This window comes from Aythya ferina (assembly GCF_964211825.1).
Source record: "Aythya ferina genome assembly, chromosome: 2".
Taxonomy (NCBI): Eukaryota; Metazoa; Chordata; class Aves; order Anseriformes; family Anatidae; genus Aythya; species Aythya ferina.
The window spans coordinates 59,447,576-59,470,814 of NC_140297.1; the positions used below are offsets into that span (position 1 = coordinate 59,447,576).

The window sequence follows — 23,239 nt, forward strand, 5'->3', positions numbered from 1 at the left end:
CATCAGTCTCAGAGATAATTTGCAATCTATTCTAGCTAGTCCAGAAAGTGATGGTTGACTATGCAGAAGCACATACTTAAAACAAATAAAATAAAAGTCAACACACACGCACACAAAAAAAAGTCTCCTAGCTCAAATATACAAAGCTTTTACAAAAACAATTGATGTTTGTTGTAGACCTGAGGAGATCTGCTATAATTTTAGCTAGGGATAATATTCTGTATAATATATATTTATGTATATTGTAATATACATATATATGTATGCAATATAGATATATATATGTACGTAATATACGTATATATATATATATATATATATATATATAGCTTACACTTAGAAGATTTTTGCTTCAGAATTTCTACAGCCACAAGTAGAAAATCCTTTAATAAAAGAATGATCATCACCACCTCCAGCACTGGGAAGTAAATATACATTGAGTTCCTCTCATTCTCTAACAATAAGGGAGACAGTAAAGCAAATGAGTGGTGTTTAGATGCTAGTTGTCCCAGACAAATGCTGGGAACTGTCCCTATCAGGACTGAAAGGACTCCATCCAGAAATGAAAAAATCCAGACTCTTCCTAGCTAGATGCAAACATAAGTACTTGATGAGAAGTGCCAAAAATGAAACAAATAGATTAAATATATGTCCAAATCTCGTTAAGTTAATATGACCTCCATCAAGATAACAAAATGATCAGCTAGAAAAGAACAAAATTGGCTTTGTTTACTTGAAGAGTTTCCCATACACTAGCCAGAAGATAAAGCCTGCAGTGATTTTTTTTTTCCTGTGCTTGCTTATATGATGAAGGTCATGTTATTTTAAGGAATTTCAACCCTTTCCTTAGATGTAGGAGGCTATGAATTCCATTGGAGAGGTCTGAGGTCTGGTTAATTCCTTTTCTAACCTGTTGCCTCACTGAGCACCAGTGATTTGCAGCAAACTCAATGGACAATGGCAAATAAATAAGAACTCCCAGACTTTCACGGACACTTAGGTTGTTCTTGTAGACTCACAAGGTAAAAACAGTAAGATTCAGAGGCAAAAGATTTCAATTTGTGGCTAGTATGGAAGTCAGGTAACCCTTAAGTGAAAGGAAAAAAAAAAAAAAAAAAGCTTTTCTCTGTAGAGTAAAAAATGATATAGTCGTTGTGCTAGCTTTAAAGTCATCCAATTTCAGTGAACACCTTTGATCTATGTTCTATTACTAATCTACTGCTGATGAAGAAATATGCAAAATGCAAAAACCAAAAAACTACTATGAACAACAGAACCTTGTCCTACCTAGACACAGATACATTACAGAATACAGCAGGTCATGGGAAAAGTCAGTCAGTTCTCAATCTTATAATACAAAAAATCATGAATTCTAAAAGTAGAATAAACCAATGTTTTTGACTTACCTGGTATGGAACAATACTCCCATGTGCAGTACCCCAGCGTTTTCCTTCAATTTTGCAATTAAGATAATTAGCTGCTACATGAGTAAGACATGCAACCTATAAATGGAAAAAAGTAAAGTATTCAGGAAAGCTCAAACTTCACTGACAACATCTTTGTGAATTCTGTATATTTGTATGTGGTTTATATGCATAAGGTAAAATATTTTACGCCACAAAAATATTTTTTTATATATTCTATATTATGTATAGCCTGAAATTTTCATATTAAACAAATATATGTATCATGGAAATGGCTGGGTAAGTACAATTCAAATAGTAAAACAAGGAGTGTCCTATAACACTAGTAATGCTGGACAAATCTAGCATTAAACTACCTTAAGAGATAAGGCAGTATTACCCTAAGCATTTTACAGAATGGTCAACAAAGGCAATGAAAATATCAGTGTCTTGTCCAGATTCTGAAAGGAAAGGAAGCACAATGGATTTGTGAGCTAGAACTCACATTTCCCGATTCACGGTCACAAGACTTTCTCAGTCAGAAGACTAAGTTTCTGTTCTCTCCTATTCTCATTCTATACATCCAAGCTACAGAAAGTATTTCAGAAATCTTCAGCACATGGGAACACGTTCTGCAGTATTAAGAGGTAGGCCTCAATAAATCATCTGCCATCAGAAGATAAGGAGAGATTCATCAAATTTTTAATGTAACAGGAAAAAAAAAAAAAAAAGATTAATTTTCTAAAAAATATGGCATGCTAAATTTAGTAACCATAATTTCAGGGGTAATTATATATTTTATAAGCACAAATGCATCTTAGGAAAAAAGTGAAAATTTATGATGCAGTAATGCATGAAAAACAGTGGTCCCATTATAATCAGTGGCAGATTTTTCATTATTTCTTTGGGAGAACAGTCGGTGACTATGTATCTAAAGCCAAGTAACACATTCAAGCATTACAATTAGTTATTCGAAAGTTCTCATTAATTCAACAGACAATGCATTTGTTTCACACCGTTAACTAGTTGTGACAGTAAGTGCAACTGTTCGCTTAAATAGTAGGCCATGTGACAATATTTTTTCCAAAAACATGATTTTCTTCATATTACTCCCTTAGACAGAAGAAGTTCCTTACAATGATCAAAGTGTTTACAATGTTCTAATTTGACTATAAACAAGGTACACAACTCAAAATTCAAAAGGAACTGAAAGCCTTTTTCCTTCGTGACTTCGCTAATCTACATCTAAATACATAGTAATTAATTCAGAATTCACCAGTAATACGTGAATTATATAAGATTTTTTAGAAGAAAAAAAAACTCTCTTCCTTTATTCATATACCCTGAAAAGGCAACATGGGTGCATCACTTTCACATTCAAAGCAAGTATTTAGCAGAAAACCTAAGAATATACAGCAAATGAGAATTTAACTGTTGCTGAAAAACTACATCCACATGCTAACTACAAATACAATACCATATTCCTGAGAACTGCTGGAAAACGTTTTGGAGTTGGGTTTTAGTTGCAGCTTATTATATCTCAGTGTCACTTCATTCAGATAAAATGTTAAAAAACAATGTCTAGTGTGTCCCTCAATAGGAGATCCACTGGAAAATCTCAGCAATTAAGGAAATGGATCTGCAAAATATATAGAAAGGACTTTTCCTTCTGTTTTGCAACTTTCCTCAGTAGCACAGAATGAAACACACTATTATTACAGAGTTTGATGAGTCACAAAAGTGTATTATTTACTAATTACAGATATCCTAGTCTTATTATTCCTGTCATTTTTCAATTTGGGTTCACACCACCTAGTGAGGTTTTTCTAAAATAGTACACTATGCAATGATGATGAAATTGCTAGATATTGTTCTGTATTGTTTGTGCACTGTACTGTAGCTGCTGTATTACAAGTTTCACTGATGGGTGAGAAGCATCCACTACAATGGGCTTGGACTTTTAAAGACATAAGAACATCCTATGCAGGATGTATTTGTATTTAGTTTTTCACACTTCGGCAAGGAAATGCTAGGCTAATCTTAACTCTAAGAAGTTCTTTAATTCACTGTGAAGTGAATTAAAACCCAGCAAAACAGAAATCCTACCATATTGATATTGAATACAATCAAGCCAAGATATCATTCCATTTATTTATCTGTAGTCTATGCTATGAAAATAGATTTTTCACAAGAAAACTGGTATCTTTAAGTATAAAAATATTTTTAATAGTATTGCATATTGCTTGAGATGAATATAATTCTTTTAATGGCTTTTTTTTCCTTTCTTTTAAAGGCAAAACTACTTGTACATATTTCTGCAAAGCACCTGTACCCTGTACAATGGAAAAAAAAAAGATTTGGAAAAAGGATTTAAAACATAGCACTCGCTAAATACTGGAATTGCACCACTAAAGCTTGTTCAAAGGTTTGTTTCAGTAGCAATAGGGAGCAATATACTGATCTTTTGCTTCCATGCCTGTGTATCCTGCTGAAGTTATTTTACTTATAATTTTTTTTTCAGTAAGTCACAAAGGAAAAAGGCTTTCAGTTCCTTTTGAATTTTGAGTTGTGTATCTTGTTTATAGTTAAATCAGCCAACCAAAAGGAAGTATTATTTTTATTATCATCATTATTATACAAATAAACTTCTATTGACCACATCAAAGCATGTATTTTAGCATTTTGTGTTTTATGCATAAATATACTCAGCTGAGTAAACTTTGTGGCATTTGCTTCTTAGTAGTAACTGTCTAATGAATTCAGCAGACTTAGAAGACTTGCTTCTATTTCTGCTGTCCCATGAAATTGCTATAGGCAGTCCCAGGACTTTTCCCTCTCCCTTGCTTTTCCCTTTCTCAGTTCATTCTCCTTGGTCTCCCCAGAGCTTTACCTCTCACTGAAAAGGCACCACAAAATCTTTACAGTATGTCCTTAAAAAAGAAAATAGAGTTTATTTACCTATACCCTAAGGCTGTTAATCAAACTGCTGAATTATAAGTATTAAACACATCCCTAATGAACATTTCTACAGATACAACATTCAGATTAGAACATCCCTAATGAACATTTCTACCCTTGGAAAAAAGTGTTATTAACAAAATAAGTATTTATTCAAATTCCTCTGTACTACAAGACTCAGTGAAGACTTCGTTGCTAGAGATACTTGCTGCACTAAGAGTATCTTCAGTACAACCAATCTCTCAAAATGAAGACTGAGTACATTTGTATTACATTCTCAGTTAAGTATTTTTAAACCTTTATTTAAAATTGCTTTCATGAAACATCTATAAACCTGTTTATTTTCTCTTTTAACTAATAAGAGATTCATAAAAGTAACCTTTGGATTTGTAACATTAAAGCAGATGTAATAAAACAATACAGACACCTCTGTATTCATTTGTTTTCAGAGACAGATTATGTACTGTAAATATGCATTATCAAGTATCTACAAATAAGCATTTCTCTATTTCACAAAGGGAACACACACCTTAACATTCCTTTCTGACATTACTGTTGGCAGCCAAATCACGGATTTGTTACATACTTACCTAAACCAGAACAAAAAGAGACCTACATTAAAGTCTGAAAAGTTATGCTCAGTTTATGACAGAAACAGACAGATGGGAAACAAGATATTAAAAGCCACAAGGTAAGTAGACAAAGAAAGAGACAGAATTTCAAAAGATTTTTTTCAACACAGCACATCAAACAACTTATTACAATGACTTCACTGAGTCAATCCATCATTTATTTATGTGCAAGCTCAACAAGAGTACGTGAACAACAAAAGATGACAGGTAACTGAAAAAAAAAAAAAAAAAAAAACATTTTAATTAGATTCTTTACTTTCTTCCTTCTCCAATTTTGTGTCCATTTTACTGCTATGTATCTTAAAAAGGCCTTAACTCTTACCAAGTTGATTTATATTTTTCTTCATTCTCTATTTATTTTTCCTTAGAAAAGGCATGTGGGCCTTTAGGAACTTCAACAGACAGGTGTTTTAGAGCAGCACAGACATCTTATTTTACAATACTCTAGGGAACTAGTAGCCCAAATATTAATTTATAGGTGTGTAGGAAAAAAATCATCCTAAAAAAAATTCCAGTGCAAAGACCAACAAGCTTCCACAGGGGCTCAGGGCCACAACATTCCCAAGAGCTGTCAATGAACATTGCCTTTTATCCAGGGACTCCCTTCTAGCCTGGAGTTTAGAGCTCAGCAGAAGCTTAAAAACAGCACAAGAGTGCCATACACTCATAAGCCAGGCAGACATCCCCACTCGCAAGTACACAAAATCACTGCCCAAAAAAGAGCAAGATTTTACAAATTCATCAGTGATATCCCTACATCCATGTAAGGCAGCAGGTCTGACCTTCTTCTGAATAATTAATTCATAACTGTTGTCCCATAATCCTCCTTCCCTTCAAGAGCCCATAGCACTATGGCTGCTTTCAACCTGTGTTCTGCAGAGCAGCAAATTCCATGAATGACTTTGAAGAGATCTTCAAAAACAACCTCAAAAATCAAGACCATGAGCACATAGGCCAAGGCTTACTGTTAAAGAGTCTCCACCCTTTTCAGAAAAACTCTGTGGCTATGTTAGGAGCACCGTGCTCTGGCTGAGAAGGGTTTAGTTTGCAGTGACACTGGTTTCTTTTAATGCGAACCTCCATGATGTGATCAGGAGTTCTCCCTTCACAAATTAAAACTCCTGGCATTGAAGCACCAGCACATGGCATAATCCCAGACACAAATACAATTGTCTAAAGTAGATATCAAATTCTTATTGACAAATAGCTACAAATTTAGAACAGACCTCATAGTAGGTCCTGTTTTAGAGCCTTCCAACCAGACACTTAAGCAGGTATCCATGTCTGTACCAGTAATTACATGCAGCTTTTAAGACTCACTGATTAAAGATATCCACTTGACAGGATAGTCCTTCTTCAGGTGACAGCACACAGCAAATCACAGTCACAGAAAATGCATGTTAGGACATGCTTAATAAGCTATTAACAATAAAAATAACAATAAAAAATACATGCAAGGAGATAAACAAAGGCAAAGGATTTAAAAACCCTATGTAAGTCATGAATTCTCAGAGGGGAAGAAAACTAAAGAAAGCAAAACAGACTTAAGTTTTAGTCTACAATGGTGTAAATACTGTAGTGCAAAAATGATGCCTGAAAACTACACTTGTTTAGTAAAAATAAAAATTTAGGCTATGTAGAGACACTAAAGCATCTTCACAAAAAAGAGGTATTTCCATTGCAGAGAACTGCTAACTGAGTTCAGTAAAATTCAACATCAACAAATCTAATCTATGAAATATTTTTTAATTAGCTATTTAGAGCTTAAAGAGGACCGGGATGAGAGTTCTGTTCTTCTGACAGCTTTAGCAACTAGTGGAGATATCATCTCTTCATTAAGATTCAATTAATACTGACAACAGTAAACACTTGATGCAACTAACAGATGTAGGACTTGAAATTTCAAAAACAAGTATTGTTCAGCACAGAATTTCAAGAGAAAGCAAATGCCAAATGGACTCCTGTCTCCTTACTCGCCACTTCAAGAAAAATGACTTACAAGAAGAATTTTTAGATGAAGTATCAGAAATAAAAATCTTGACCATAAAATCTATTAGACAATACTGGCATGAAAAAATAATAAAAATTATTGTACATGAGTTGAAGAAACCAACATATTTTTGAAGGAAGAATTAATTGCATTTTCTTAATGGAAACAACATATTAATAAAGTTTTTTCTGAAAGGATAAATAAACATACTACTTCAATCACTTAAAAATGAAGTTAAAAACAAACAACAACAACAAAACACACAAAAATTCCAAAGTTCAGAAATAGTTACTCTATATACTCTGTGCAAGACAGAGTGTATATGCAAGACATATTACTACCTGAAAGGAAGTTGTGCGGAGCTGGGGGTTTGCCTCTTCTCACGGGTAACTAGTGATATGACTAGAGGGAATGGCCTCAAGTTGTGCCAGGGGAGGTTCAGGTTGGAAACGAGGAGACACTTCTTCTCAGAAAGAGTGGTCAAGCATTGGAACAGGTTGCTAAGGGAGGTGGTGGAGTCACCATCTCTTGGGTTGTTTAAGAAAAGGTTGGACCTGGTGCTTAGGGACATGGTTTAGTGGGTGACATCAGTGATAGGGTGGTGGTTGGACTAGATGATCTTGAAGGTCTTTTCCAACCTTAATGATTCTATGATTCTATGATATACAACCCTCAATCACTTGGTCATATACTACCTTCTCTATTAAACTTACAGCTCATTTAATTATTAGGTATTTATTTACTTTTAACTTCTCAGGGAATACACAGTCCAAATGCTCCACTGAATCTCCTAGAGAGTTTCTATTGGCCTTTATGAATACCATATGTCGTGCACATTGCACCTTCTGCCATCCTGGTTTCCTTTCAAAAGACTTCCTTGAAACTAGGGTGAATCATCTGCCAAATTTCAAGTTTCCACTCCAAAGAAAGAAGGCACTGAGTTTCTCAGGAGAATGAAAGTAAAAAAAAAAAAGTGCCATCAACGTATTTTCCCATAACTTGTTCCTGGAAGCAGATGAATCACTTTAAGAGTAACTTTGAAAACAAATCAGCTTTTGGCAATTCCATGACATGAAAAATTCAGCCAAAACAGTTAAAACTTCAGTGAAGTTATAAGCAACTAAAACCAGACTCTGATAACAGACATATCAGACTACCTTAACAATGACACTTCTACGATCATTTCCTCAACTGTCTATCTTCTGTGAAGAAAGAATATATATTGCATATTTTACCCTCTACATTTTTACACAGCTTTACCAAGCCCATCAAAAATGTAACTTCTTAAAAGTTTCTTCTGCTACATTTCATACAGATTTTTAAATATTCTAATGTATTTTCTTGTAATATTCCTTAATTGTAGCCTTAACCACCAGGAACTTATGCCTTTATTAAAGGCATAAATAAAAGGTGAATTACAACTTAAAATACTTAGGTTTTCATTCTGTGGGTGCTTGAATGTATTTAATTGATTGTTTAGAAAATAGCACAGATCAAATTCTTAAAGTGGCTTCTATTCATGCAAAAAAAACTGCAAGCATAATTGCAAAACACAGAATAACATGCACTTAAAAGAAGTACCTAAATTTGATAATTGAGAATAAAAAGCAAAGCATGCAAATAAAACCCAGACAAACAGACTTCGTTCATATAAAAGTTAATTACCTATGAGAACAGGCATCAAAATAACAACAGTAGTTTTTCGTACTATTTTTTACAGGGTAATATCTAGAGGCTCCAGTTTGGATGCCACATACACTTTTGTGAAGGATCTGTTGTTTTATTGAATCAGTAAGAAGGATGCTTTTCCATGTAAAGCTGCCAACACTCAAAATAAATTGTACTAAGGCATTTCTCACTTTTGATCTTAGATTAGAAACAGTGCCATTTACAATGAAAGTATGCGTAGACCTAACCATTTACGGCACTCATCTTTTTGTGTCCGTATTTATCAGCATTAACACTTATACACATACACAAAATAAATAAATAAAATAAAATAAAATAAATAAAACGTGAGTTTGCCTGTCCCTGAGAAAACTATTATCTGCTTTGTCGGTTATTGTCTCTCCACAAAAACAATGGTAATTTTAACAGCTTGAGATGTTGAAGCCAGTCCATAATTTATTCTCCCTTAATATGAAAGAGCCATTTTTTTGTAGGAAAACAGATTATATAGACTATGGAGAAAACAAACACGAGAATTTCTACAGAGAAGGCAGTTATGTCCAGAAGACTGCTTGCTTTGAATGAAGTACATCGTTTTCTTTGTATAGATATGGAAGATTATCAAAAAAGCAAAAAGCAAAACATTGCTTAATTTTAACAGAAGTTTTTCAGGAAAACCCAACTAAATAATTTTTTGGGGGAAAAAGCTTTGCTTTCAACTGCTCTTGCATAGGCTGCAACAACAATATCCTCCTGCATACTAAGCACACAGAAAATAGAGGGAGATGGGTAGCAGAAAAAGTCATGTATTACCTCAGGAGAACAACACCAGCATTAGCCGTAACACTAAAAGATTGTTGGATGCTGCCCATTAAGTACTTCTGTGCTAATGCACTACATTAATGCATGACACAAGAAACAGATACATACAATTGAATGAAATATTAGAAATAGCACATATTTCAGTTCATGAGATTGATGTTGCAGAGGCACAGAAATATAATGAATGCCCTCCATTGATTTGTCCACCTTGCTTTTTTAAGCACTGTAATGCTGTCTGGACCACAAAAAGGGTTCATCTATGGAGCTGTTAAGCCACATACAACTCAAAAAGAAACATGGTCCAAAGTCCTATCAGAGTTGAGAAACAAATGAGGTTAGTATTACCGATGTGTCTGGACTCAAAATATGGCATTTCTGCATGACATTTTGAATAGTGATAACAAGTTTGTACATGCTTCTCTGAAAAAGGACATTTTTCCTTAGCAGGTTTAGAAAATTATTTCATTAGTACCAAACAGAAAGAAAGAAAGAAAAATAAATAAAAAGAGAGAGAGAGAGAGAGAGAGATTACAGAGTAAGCTTGAATGAAGTTACAAAATAATTTCACATAATTTTCATCACAGAAATCTAGTACTACAAATATTCATTCCAAAGAAGACAAAATATTTTTACCAATAGCTGAACTCAGCCTTTTAGGTACAATTTAATAGACTTGAAGTAGATTTTTCAATTTTTTTTTATTTTTTTTTTTAAGTCCTAAACCAGTGTCTAGGCACTTTTTTATATAGCTTTCACTGTAACATAATATGAAAATAATGAATCATAACCTCTGGCCTAAGCACGTCACTACACTGAAGTGTTTGCAAATTAACTGAAGAGCTGGAAACAATACTGTACAGAATAATACAAAGAGAAATACAGTCACGGCAGCCAAACTCTATTAGACCAAAAAAGTCATTAGTCCAAATTTGTTCCAGTGTCATCCTTTACTTCATCTTTAAAATAAAAATGTCAGTCAGAGCTATCTGAGATGGTCACATTAAGCACTGCTCAAACCTTAGTTACCATTCCTTCAACATAACCAGAAGTCGTAGAATCATAGAATGGTTTGAGTTGGAAGGGACCTTAAATCTCATTTAATTCCATCTCCCCAGCCATGTGCAGGGACACCTCCCACTAGACCATGTTGCCCAAAGCCTCATCCAACCTGGCCTTGAACACTTATTCTGCTACTGGTTGCTTATATCAATGCCATTTCTTTTGAACTACTCAGGTTATTCCTTTTCTCCTAACACTTACCATGATCCCAAAATATGATCTGCTGGTAATAAACTACAATAAACATCTAGATTCCATTTCCAAAATTGCACTCATATTCAAAGGTCATCTAAATAATAAATTAATTAAAAGAAATATCTTCCTTTGTCTTCAAACTCTCCCCCTTTCCCACTCCAGATAGCTGTTTTTTTTCTGTGTATTAAGTGGGCATATTTTTTCCTATCTCCTTTTTAGTCTTTCTCTAATTGATGACAGAGGTAGCTCCAGAGAGGAAAATGAAGCTGCAACACATTCAAGCTTAGTTTCATTAGCACAAGAAACAATAGTAGCAAAGACAAAAAGACACAGACTTCACTGTCAAGTAGCAGATGAAGAAGAAATTTCCCTTGCAATCTGGCTAAGAACTCTGTTTACAGCAAAAAGAAAGCCACTAAATGCAAGATGCAATTGGAGTATGATCTACCAACTACTAACTAATCATTAGAAATCACAACACACATTCCACAGAGGCCAATATTAAATTGAGTTACTGTCATGTTAGTGTGGTCTTCTGGTCTACTTCAATAAAATTCTGGCTACTTAAAACCCTGAAGGATAACTTCTGTTCTCAGTTATACTGAGGTCCTCAACTGAAATTTTGAAGAATAGAGTCTGAGGCACTGTATATATGTAAAGAAACACTCAATTTAGATTTTATTATCTTTTCATATCAGAGCTGTGTAATGAAAAAGACAACACGTCTCCATACAGTGCAAACACACTTTTATACCATGACAGAATATATTTTGCAAAGAGGATATTTTATAAGCTTGCAAAAAAAACTCTTTATTCAAACCATAGACAAAATAAGACAACTGTGCAAGAGTCCTGCTAGCTGGCTTCTGAAATCACCAGGAACACTGGCCTCTGGAAAAGCACATTTACATTCCGTATTCAGTAAACTCATAATTTATCAAGCAGAGAAGCAACAAGCAACCACCAGAATAACCTGAATAGCACCTGAGTCCCAAGATGTGTATTTCTCACACAACTTACCGCTGAGGGATCACATTATGCCATATATGCTCTATGGGCAGCATGCAATCACTACTAGTTTCACTTATATTTAATAATTTGTAAAAGACATATCATGAAAGCTCTGAATAGAGAGCATTCAAAGTACCTTAAACAGATGTGCCTTCAACACATACTTTCTGGGAAAAAGGGGTTCAAATACAAAAAATAATAGTTTCTAAACCTCACCATTTTCTCAAAAAACTAAATGCCACACTAAAGCATAGAGATAGGATCTAAAAAAAATAATTTAGGCCAAATTGCTAGGCTTTTATAGGGTCACTTTAAAATTTGGAGAAGATAAAGAGTTTCCTATGACAAATACAAATTAAAGCATAATAATAAGAAGCAGATAAATGTCTGATGAGCAATCATTTAATATAAACAATATTAATTGCATTATCCTGTCTGTGGAATCTGGAAAAAAAAATACACTCCAAAATTGTAGAAATGTTAAATGTAAAATACTTCTTGCAGATTTTCAATCCAAGAGAAACCAACTTATTACAGTATTTGTTGGAGCCTGGTTGTAATTAAATACAGGAAGGATATTAAAACTTCCAAGAGATTTTTTTTTTAAGCCACAACAGAAGAAAAGGCACAATTGCATAATTGGAACCAAATCCAAAACCCACTTCCTTCTTATTTACTAGCATCATCTAAAGGACACTATTTAGATGCTGACGCTGAAAGGTCTGGAGCTGAGAACAGTAAATCATCTGATTTCAACAATTTCAAAGGAATTGTATGACATGGGTTAAAAGTTTATAGATGATAGATATAGAAAGTCTGTGCTCATTGCAAGACCACATTCTAGTGGTCACTGTATCTCTCTTGTTGGTAAAATCCTAGAATTCTGTTTTGCTGCGGGGAAAGAAATCTTCGACAGTAATAAACAGCTGTATTGGGCAAAAACGCTTGATACAAAGACTTTGAAAGCAAGATGTGTTTTAAGATATTATATAAATAACGTTTTTTAGAGAACATGATTTCACTTATCAGATACTTGTTCTACATATACCAGTCAAATAATAAACAAACTTGCCAGTCGGGAAGATTTCTTTAAAAAGCTTCATTGATGGATGAATTCAGTTCTATGCTCTCTGTCATTAGCATATTTGTGCAAGTAATAACATCAAAAGCATCTCCCTATACAAAAAAGGAAGACTCTTGCATTTCTATAATGCATGCAGAAAAGTAATACCACAGATACAGATGGGCATATACATGCTAGGTTTCTTGCTATAAAATAAACCAATTGTTTTTCAGGAATTTCCTAGCATTTATGTGATTTAACGCCTGGGTTTTCTTTCTGTTGTAGTTTTGTTTGTTTTCATAGAATTGTAGAATGGTTTGTGTTGTAAGGGACCTTAAAAAATCATCTAATTCCAAACCCCTCTGCCATGGGCAGGGACACCTTCCACTAGACCAGGTTGCCCAAATCCAGCCTGGCCTTGAACTATTCCAGGGATTGGGCATCCACATCTTCTCTGGACAGTCTCTTCCAGTGCCTCACCACCCTCATAGTGAAGAATTTGTTCCTTATATCTAATCTAAACCTACCCTCTTTTAGTTTAAAGTCCTTTGTCCTATCACAACATTCCTTGATACATATCCTTCCACATCCTTCCTCTAAGATCCCCTTAAGCACTGGAAGGCCACAATACTGCTCACTGAAGATACTAGAGAAAGAAAGAGAGAGAGAGAGAGGGATTATATAAAAGATACTATTTACCTTTATATTTATGGTCTTGTTTCAGAATTCCCAATTCAGGTGAAGGGATGTACAAAAGGTATAAGCATATCAGATCAGTGTATGAAATACTGTCAGAAGCCAAAAGTTTCTTATAGGTCCCTGCTGACATAGCACTTAATAAGAAGACATTTCAGCAGCACTTGTGTTTAACACACAGAAAAAAAAAAAAAAAAAAGGATTTTTTTTCCTCATTAAAAAATAACTGCACTCCATTGAAACCCATGCTGAAGTAAAAGTTATCATAATGCATTTATTTAACATCTAGATCCAGAATCAACAACAACCAGAATTTAAAGTCCACAGCTTCAGGTTCCTTATCGTTTTGACAGCACCCATAAGAGATTTCAAAGACACGTTCTTTTTAAACATTAATCACAGAAAAACCTAGCTTTTTGACCTAGGTTAGACCTAGATTATTGTTAAACATAATCACTCTAAAAGCATGGATCTTTCAAGAACCTGATTGTACCACAGTAATTGTCTAACTTCCCTGTAAAACATTACCACAAGAAGTACTTTTTTTTCAACACTATTTAAATTTTGTTCTTTTCTCATTTTTAATGACATTGACCTTTAAAGACTTACAAGTAAGGAATGGAAAGGAAAGGAAAACCAGGACAACAAGACATTCTCAGAGAGACTCAACTGTCAGTTGTATTTTTTCTTCATTTATTTTAACATGGTTTTTAATGGGATTGATCACACTGTGGTGTTGGGTTTTTTTACCCCATCATCTCATCCAAAAATATTTTTTCTGATTACATAAATGTTCTTGTTACAGTCTTGGGCCAACACCTCAGAGCCAATTTGTACTAAGGTAGTAGGGTTGTTTAAAAGAAAATAACTGTTTTCTGAATAACAGCTCAGAATAACATGTTTCAGAATAACACGTATTCTATCTCAAAATATCAACTTACTTAATTTTAATTTACCCAAGTTTGGGGTTAATAAAAGCATTTATTTTGGAATTTGAGCGCCCATGCATGGAATTACTCTTTAATCACTTTTATATAAATCATTTAATAACAGGTATAAAATGAGATAATATCTATAAAAGCAAAAATACAAAAAAAAAAAAAAAAAAAAAAAAAAAAGTCCCCTTCACCATTTTGCTTTTTCAGCTGTGCACATAAGAAGTCAAACACCACAGATAATGCTTTGTTCACCAACATGCATCCAAATGCTCATTACCTTTCTTGGGTATGTCAATGAATGGCTCTAAATGATAAAGATGTGAACAGAGATGTAAATTTTGCAAAGAGAGAATACTCTTTTGCATGGCTAAAGTTGTCTTTACCAAGGGAAAAGATTCTAAAAACAACTGTGCTGACAAAAGAAGGTGAAATGAGAGTTACACCAACACCTAGCTTTAACTCTTACTACTTTCAGCATTTGATAAAATATCGAATAATAATCACAGAATCACAGAATACTAGGGATTGGAAAAGACCTTGAAAGATCATCTAGTCTAATCCCCCTGCCAGAGCAGGAACACCTAAATCATGTCACACAGGAATGCGTCCAGGTAGGTTTTGAAAGTCTTCAGAGAAGGAAGCTCTACAACCCTGCTGGGCAGCCTGTTCCAGAGTTCTGTCACCCTCACCATAAAAGTTTTGTCTCATATTTAAGTGGAACTTCCCACATTCCAGCTTACACTCATTGCCCCTTGTCCTGTCACTGGGTGTCACCAAGAAGGGCCTGGCTCCGTCCTCCTGACATTTGTTCTTTACATATTTATAAATGTTAATAAGGTCACTCCTCATTCTCCCCTTCTCCAAGCTAAAGAGACCCAGCTCCCTCAGCCTTTCCTTGTAAGGGAGATGCTCCATCCCCTTAATCATCCTTGTGGCTCTGCACTGGACTCTGTCAAGCAGTTCCCTGTCCTTCTTGAACTGAAGGGCCCAGAACTGGATGCAATATTCTAGATGTGGTCTCACCAGGGGGAGACCCCAAAGGGGGAGGAGAATCTCTCTCAATGTACTAACCACACTCCTTTTCTAATACACCCCAGGATGCTACTGGCTTTCTTGGCCACAAGGGCACAGTGCTGGCTCATGGTCATCTGGCTGTCCACCAGGAACCCCAGGTCCCTCTCTCCTTCACTGCTTTCCAGCAGGGCAGTCCCCAACTTACACTGATGTCTGGGGTTGTTCTTGCCCAGATGCAGAACTCTATACTTGTCCTCATTATATTTCATTATGTTTCTCCCTAACCACTTCGACTTGTCGAGGTCCCGCTGGATGGCAGCACAGCCTTCCAGCATGTCAGCCACTCCTCCCAGTTTAGTGTCATCAGCAAACTTGCTGATGGTGCACTCCATACCCTCGTCCAATTCATCAATGAATATATTAAACAATACTGGTCCCAGTACCAACCCTTGAGGGACACCACTATAGGACATTCAGAAGAATCCATTAAAAAAAGACAAAAAGCAGTGGAACAAGGAATCAAGAAATAACAGAATGACTCAGAAAACTACTGGAAGTCCTTTAATAAAATTAGAAGTGAAAATATTAAGCAAAAATTGCTGTATTATAAAATACTATAAAATATTTTAAACAAATTTTAAAATACTAAATATATATAAAAAATAATTACTAAGAGTTAAATATATATTTAAAATATTTTTCTAAATTGCTTACTACATTTTCCAAATCTAGGCACAACATTTACAGATACAGATCAGTTTGATAAAGGGTTCAGTACTTACAAAATTTTCTGAAACAAATTAAAAAATCTATGTTAATTTAAGTGAGCATTTCCCCCATTCCAGATCTAATTTCAGTAGATATTAAAATGAGTGAAACCTTCCAAGTCTCATTCATTATCATTTAACGATATAAATTGAAAAGGACCTCTGGATGTCATCTGGTCCAACCTCCTGGTCATAGCCAGGCCAACTTAGAGCAGGTTGTGCAATAGGCACTGTACCATCTCTCAACTGTACTTACAGGTATTATGATTTAAAGAAACTAAGAGCATTGCAAACAAACGTACAATTGAATAAAGAAAAAAATAATGGAGCATTGTTATAGCTTTGATAAGTAGCACATACAGTCTTGACCTATATTTTAAAATGTACACCAAAATTCCTACATAATCATGTTCCCTGCTTCTACCAGAAGGTAGACATTAGCAAGTCAACATATAATTTCATCATGTATGCCTTGTAGCAATATCATTTTATTTTTATGAAGTATAAATCATTATACCAATGGTGCTTAAATGTTCAAACGCAACTTAAAAGTTCTCATTATTACTTGCATACTGTATAGTTGTCATGATAAAAACATCTTTGTCTTTACAAATTTGATGAGATTTCTCTTAAATGCACCCATAGAAAATGCTGCATTTTCACACTTACTTTATTCTTGAAATCCCAGAAATAGAAGGCAGATTTCCCAGATTAAATTATTTAACCTGCACATGGATCAGGGCAATCCCAAGCACAGATACAGGCTGGGCAGAGAACAGATGGGCAGTTGTGGATGCCCCCACTGAAGCGTTCAAGGCCAGGTGGGATGGGGCTTTGAGCAACCTGGTCTAGTGGAATGTGTTCTTGCCCATGGCAGGGGGGTTGGAACTAGGTCATCTTTAAGGTCCTTTAAATGCAAACCATTCATTCTATGATACTTTGGTGATGCTTGATTATTTCACAACTTTGGGAAATTTTGTTCAAGACATTCAATCGCTCCAGTAGTTATATTGCCAAGTGCCGAGGCTCCCCTCCCAACACTTGGTTTCGCCATTTATTCTTGTCTATCTCCAACTTGCTACTACAACTGCTACTTACTATCTCTTGGAGATCATAAGCCTTGATAAACCTATGTTTTCAAATAACATGGAGGTCCTTTTTACAAAATGAAAACCAAACATTGCTGTAGTAATTATAAGCATATTATATAAAACGGTCACTGTCAGAGCAGTAGAATACAGAAACTGTCAATGAAACCATTATTATTGTTGTCATAAATTGTACCTACTCATTTACTTTAATTCATGGTAAAATGGTGGGTTTTAGGTTCAAACATCTACACAACCAAAAGCTTCTTTTTTAAAAAAAAAAAAAAAACTCCTACCTGAGATGACATGAGATTACAGTCAATGTGCAGTCCTTTCCCCGTCTTATACCTCTGAAGCAAACCAGCCATAATTGCTCCGCATGCATACAACCCAGTAGCAAGATCTGTCATGGCTACTCCTACTCTAACAGGCTCACCCTCCTAAAGAAAAAAAGAAAACACCTCAATTGAAACCAAAAGAAACAAACAAAAACAATTAAGAAAAGGCAACACATTACTTTCTTTATAGCACATTCTAAATAAGACTTGTCTTAAAAATTGTTTACATGGATCTGCATTGCAAGCAGCAAGAGATTAAGAGTATCTTTGAATGAACTGAAACAAAAATTACCCCTGAAAAAGATACTCTTGCAGTATCCACACAATTCCATACCTGAAGATGCTGTAAAGCCTGCAAATTACAAATGATTTTTATGCTACTTTTTTCCCTATTATCATCAATGCTTCCACTCATGAATACAAAGAGGAGAGATACTGTAAAGAAACAACAGAATGAAAGCCAAAGATCAAAAGATTTCCACAGTACATTGGCCCAGGTACATAACTCTTTGCATGGCAGAACCATAGCTCTTTGCTCTTCTGTCTTCTTAGTTTGAAAATATTTTGAAATATGAAAATAAATCAGTTTGAAAATTTTTTTGTGATAGTATGCATGCTCTTACTACTGTGAAATAGGTTAATTTAGTTGTGAGTTGTTTTTTTTTTAATCTCTGTCCTGTTGAACAAGGGATATTAAGATGCTTTAGATGAAGGACGAAGCTCCATACATACAGATAAGTCTTCCTTTGTTGGAAAAACTTCTCATCAAAGGTGGAGTTTCTGACAGCACACCACAGTACTTCTGTAGCTAACACTGTACTAGTTCCCCAAGCACAGTAAGGGCCTATACAATATCTTTACTTCAAACAAATGATTTTAAAGCAAAGCTCTTTCTCCCTACCCTAAAGTGACATTACTGTTCTAGTAGAAGAACAAAGTATATCCTCTGGTCAGTGAGAAAGTGGTTTAGGCCATGGCACTCATAGGCTGTGTTGAACTCCAGTTAGGGGCAGCCCCAGGATGTGTCCTTTGCTCATTTGAACACAAGATCCATTCCAATAAAGCAGACCCTTTCTTCTGACACTGTGCTTTGCTATTGTTCAGTCTTACCACCAGTTCATCTTTTATTCTCAACTTTTGCTGTTTGCTAAATTCCTTATGATTTGTCAACACAATCTGTCCCCATGATAGCAACAACACATGGCTTTTTTTTGTTGTTGTTGTTACTTGACATAAGACAATTTCTCTTCCCAAATTTACATCAGAAATACAAAAATCCTCCTTTAGAAATTGAAATTGTTTTGAAATGACATGCTTAATAAAAGTATTCTATGTCCAGTAGTCTTTACAGATGGGAAATAACTGCTGAAGTTATGAACCAGCAATGGCTACATATTTTCAACAGATCTGAGCTGTATACCATGAGTACTCTTTTGTTGCAGTTTGTTTGTTTTTAAGTTGAAGAATGGCCCCTCTGGTACTGTAGATCCCAATCATGCTTTGCTGTTCTGTGCTCAGTAAAACAAAAATGCTTCTTCAGCAATAAAGAATGCTTACTACATAGGCTGCACCACCATAAAGATATCTAACATTCTGTGTAATGATCCACTTAGAGATCTAAAAGGAACTTGCATCCAAATTGTTTTTCATTTAATTATGTACAAGTTATTGCCCTAATGAGTTACTGAAATTTTCAAAAGAATATTCATCTGAGACTAATATATCTGAATATGTTAAAGTACAAACTTTCTGTTCATCAAACACAAAACTTGAATGTGGTGTTTGGCCAATAAAGTATCTATAAATTATGTCTTCCAGAACAATAAAAGTGTCATTAGTGTAAATTCAATCCTTTTAGCATATTTTAATTTATGTTAAAAAAATAAAAAAAAAAAATCTGGCCTGCAGCATCAACTTTCAATTCAAAATGCATTTGTGGTACAGATTTACACAAAACAGATTCCACTCTGTTGCTTGTGAGTTTTTATACATACTAGAATTTTGGATTTTACAGGTGTCATAACACTTCTAATACAGAGGTAGTCAAATATATTAGCTTAAACAAGCTACAACAGCTTGAATTCCATGCAAGTCCCCCTGTCTACACATGAAAATACAGTTTAAAGATAGCAATTCTACTCTACGCTGAATGTGCTTGGTTTAGTATGATCAGCAAAAACACTAGCACAAACTAGTATGATCAGCTACATCACTAGTGCAGAGTTTGTGCCTTTAATTGTTATATTGCAAAAGACAGTTTGATTTCAAGTTTCAGAAGTTTGCTTGGAAATCTTTCAAAAATAGTCAGCACTATTTCAGTAACAGCTATTTCTTAGCAAAGTAAAAAGAAGTAAGACACAAAATTTCTTTATGATGGAATCTTCTCTCAGATCTTGAAAAATCATGTACAAAAGCACATGATCTTGTATTCTATAGTTTTATACTGTGTGCCAAATGTGATACTGTTGTGTATTTTTGGTACATTCCACTTTCGTATTATATTTTTTCTTCCTTCGCTATATCCTTAACAAAAAGGTAACTGAAAAAATACTCATTTTAGTCAAAAAATTTCTTCTTAGTTTCTTCCACTGTGATCTCTTTATTGCCTCAGAAAATAGTATTATATAAAATATTGCAGGGAAAAAGAATGTTACAAACCATCAATTTTGTCACAGAAGAAGTTTTACTCGAACCCCTGTGATGGTAATATACAGATTTCATGGAATACTATTTATTATTTACTAACTGGAGGCATGGCTGCTCAGTACCCAAGAAAGTTAAGTGATCTGAAACAGTAAACTTCTTTCTTAGACATTATATCAGCAGCCAGATGGCTGGAATAAAGTCAAACTCACGATATGGAATGTCTCTAAAATAAAATTCATGTAGCTATAAATTCTATCCATTTTTAAAATGTCAGATATAGAACATAACTTTTAGTATCCCATTATTAAAATGCTTCATGAGGAGCTCTAAATATGTATTAATACATGGTAAAACTAAGCCCCTTGGTGATGTATGCAGATGTTTTGTTTCTGCTGCTCAACCTCAGAGTATGTCTACTACAGCTAAGACCTCTAAGACTGTCCTGTAAGCAAACTGAACAGCTTGTTTACGAAAAGAAAGTTTCCACAGAGCACCGTTATACTGATGTTATTGTGCTGATTATGAATAGCTACACCACAAGGCAATACAAAAACATTATCTGTTGTTTTTTTTTCACCAGTTCACAAGACTAACATTTTTAATTTACTGTAAGGAACAAAATAAAACCATCTAGTTTACTGGGGTGTGCTTCAGATCATTGTGTTATTTTCAGTATACAAATTCACATTATCTAGTCAACAAACAACATTTTAATAAAGTACAAATCACAGAAGTGAGCAAAATTCTTTTTTCTTCTTTTGCCATTTCTCTACGTGCTGACTGAAATAAACTTTTCCTTCACTTTTCAGAGCTGGCAGTGTTTAAATTTCAACAAAATCAGACACACGTGTAAATATAGAACATGGGAATTTTACTTTAAAATAACACTTTAAAAAGTAAAATTTTAAGCAAGCATACAGTGTGATTTTAAAAATATTTTGGTCATTTTTCACCACAACAAAAGACACACTTGAATCTTTGGAGCTGTTGACTATTTAAGTATTTAAGTATTTGAAACAAAATTGTCCATCTATACATCAGAAAATGCTTTTTAGAAACTGGTAAAATACACGACCAATTTCAAATGAAGAAAAATAAGAAGCAATTTTTAGCATGTTTATTTTAATCATGCAAGAGAATGACTGAGTTTGAATGAATTGTTAAAAGTTCCCAGTGAATAGATGAAACTGTTACCAACAATGATTAAATGACTCTTGATTACATTGCCTCAAGTCCTGGTGAGGTGATGCAAACATCTGGATTCCCAGTGTAGGTCTTAACACAACCTTTTAATTAAAACCATCTTCATAAATACCATGGAGGAATACTGCTCTCATAAAACTTATATTTTCTGACATTTACATATTTAAAAACCTTACAAGAGTCTTGTGTTTTGGTTTTTTGTTTTGTTTTGCTTTTCTCCCCTCAACATTTTTAACACACTCTCCATACCCTTTTATTTAGCTGGTACTAATAACATTTGCCCTTTTCTAACAATTTATACTTCTACCTAACCTTGTTCAGTCCATTTTGAAGTGGGCATGAAGTTTCTGGCATTGTATTAGAAAGCAGTGAACTCTAGAATTACTGTGCTCAGTCATTGGTTAATATATATGCACTTTACACATCTGAAGGGAAGTATCTGTGAGGAGTACGTTCAACAATATTTTCTTGTGTTTTGAGATGGAACACTCTATGAGTACCTAGCATTAACATAGCAGCAATGGGTGATCTTAGGACACTAGGCATGAGATATTTCAGCTTCCTCAGTCAAATAATGCTCCACCTCAGAAAGATGACTGGTAACAATAGTAGTCTGGAGCACAGCATTCTGCTGTTTTGCCATTGTTCTCATGAGAAAACAAATCTACTAGCAGAATATCAGTCCTACAGTAATGTCTAGATCATCTGTGGTCAGCTTTCAACAACCCACTCAATAAATATGAATATCTGACACTAAGTACAGAAACTTGATGAGCTTCTTGTTTATTTAGGGCATGCAAGTGTCATACTGCAAAGATCCGCACTGCTGGTTCCAGACTACCAGGAACATAGAGAACTATCTAGTATTTATGACACAGAGAACAGACGTGTAGTACTACCTCACTTAAGAAATAACATTTGGAGACGACATTGCCTGCATCTTTAGGTGATTCAAAATGGCTTAAGTAAATGCCTATTTCACTAGCATTTTTCTCTGAGGTAAAGACACACATTCAATGTATTCCTGGAATCCAGATACCAAGTTAAGCTACCTCTGTAATGCTTCCTGCACTGCTGCAGCTAACAAAGATCTTGGATATCAGTGGGAATAGCAGCACATAAAGCTTTTCCAGAGCCACTAGTGACATGTCTCTGGGTATTTTCAGGCAGGATGACTGAAAAGATACTTTGCCAGAGTTATCTGTGTGGCTTCACAATTCTTTTAAGGGGCTGGTGTATTCACTATATAAAAGCACAGGTAAGGCTTCCTATACAAGTATGGTTCCACTATCCAGGAGTCAACAATGTGTTTATTATAGCTCTTGAAGTGTCTGCAAGCCGCTTAACAAGTTACCATAAGTTATTGATAACTCATTCACCAAAAATTTAGGACACTGTTTTTCTTCCATTTTCTTCTTCTCAGGCCTTGGCATTGGGTTTGTGAACGTGGCGTGAGATACCTCAAGGGCATAAGTACTATCATTTTATTAGATTCACAGAAATAAGGCCTCTTGTTGGATTGTGGAGGGCATACATAACATATGTTAGCATAGACTAGCTTACTCCATACACTAGTCACTATAGGGTATGCCAAAGATTCTATTAAATTTAAAAGTTGATCGCTGTACCTCATGCCCTGTGATATGCATGAGACCAGAAACAGCAGCTGCAATTGAGTCATATCCACCTCTCTGAACCATTGGACCAGTCTGACCATAACCTAAAACAGAAAGAGAGCAAATAGTAAT

The 23,239-nt window shown here is 34.8% G+C and overlaps 1 protein-coding gene across 9 annotated transcripts in view; it reads right to left on the reverse strand.

Moving 5' to 3' along the window:
• Nucleotides 1-23,239, reverse strand: part of SUGCT (succinyl-CoA:glutarate-CoA transferase) — a 320,540-nt gene that overhangs the window by 251,596 nt on the left and 45,705 nt on the right. For all 9 annotated transcript variants that reach the window (XM_084509771.1, XM_084509769.1, XM_084509765.1 and 6 more), the window contains 3 exons: nt 23,120-23,211; nt 17,601-17,744; nt 1,407-1,502 (listed from right to left, as the gene is read on the reverse strand). In XM_084509771.1, coding sequence (XP_084365897.1) covers nt 1,407-1,502; nt 17,601-17,744; nt 23,120-23,211 — 332 coding nt within the window. The remainder of the gene's footprint in view (nt 1-1,406; nt 1,503-17,600; nt 17,745-23,119; nt 23,212-23,239) is intronic.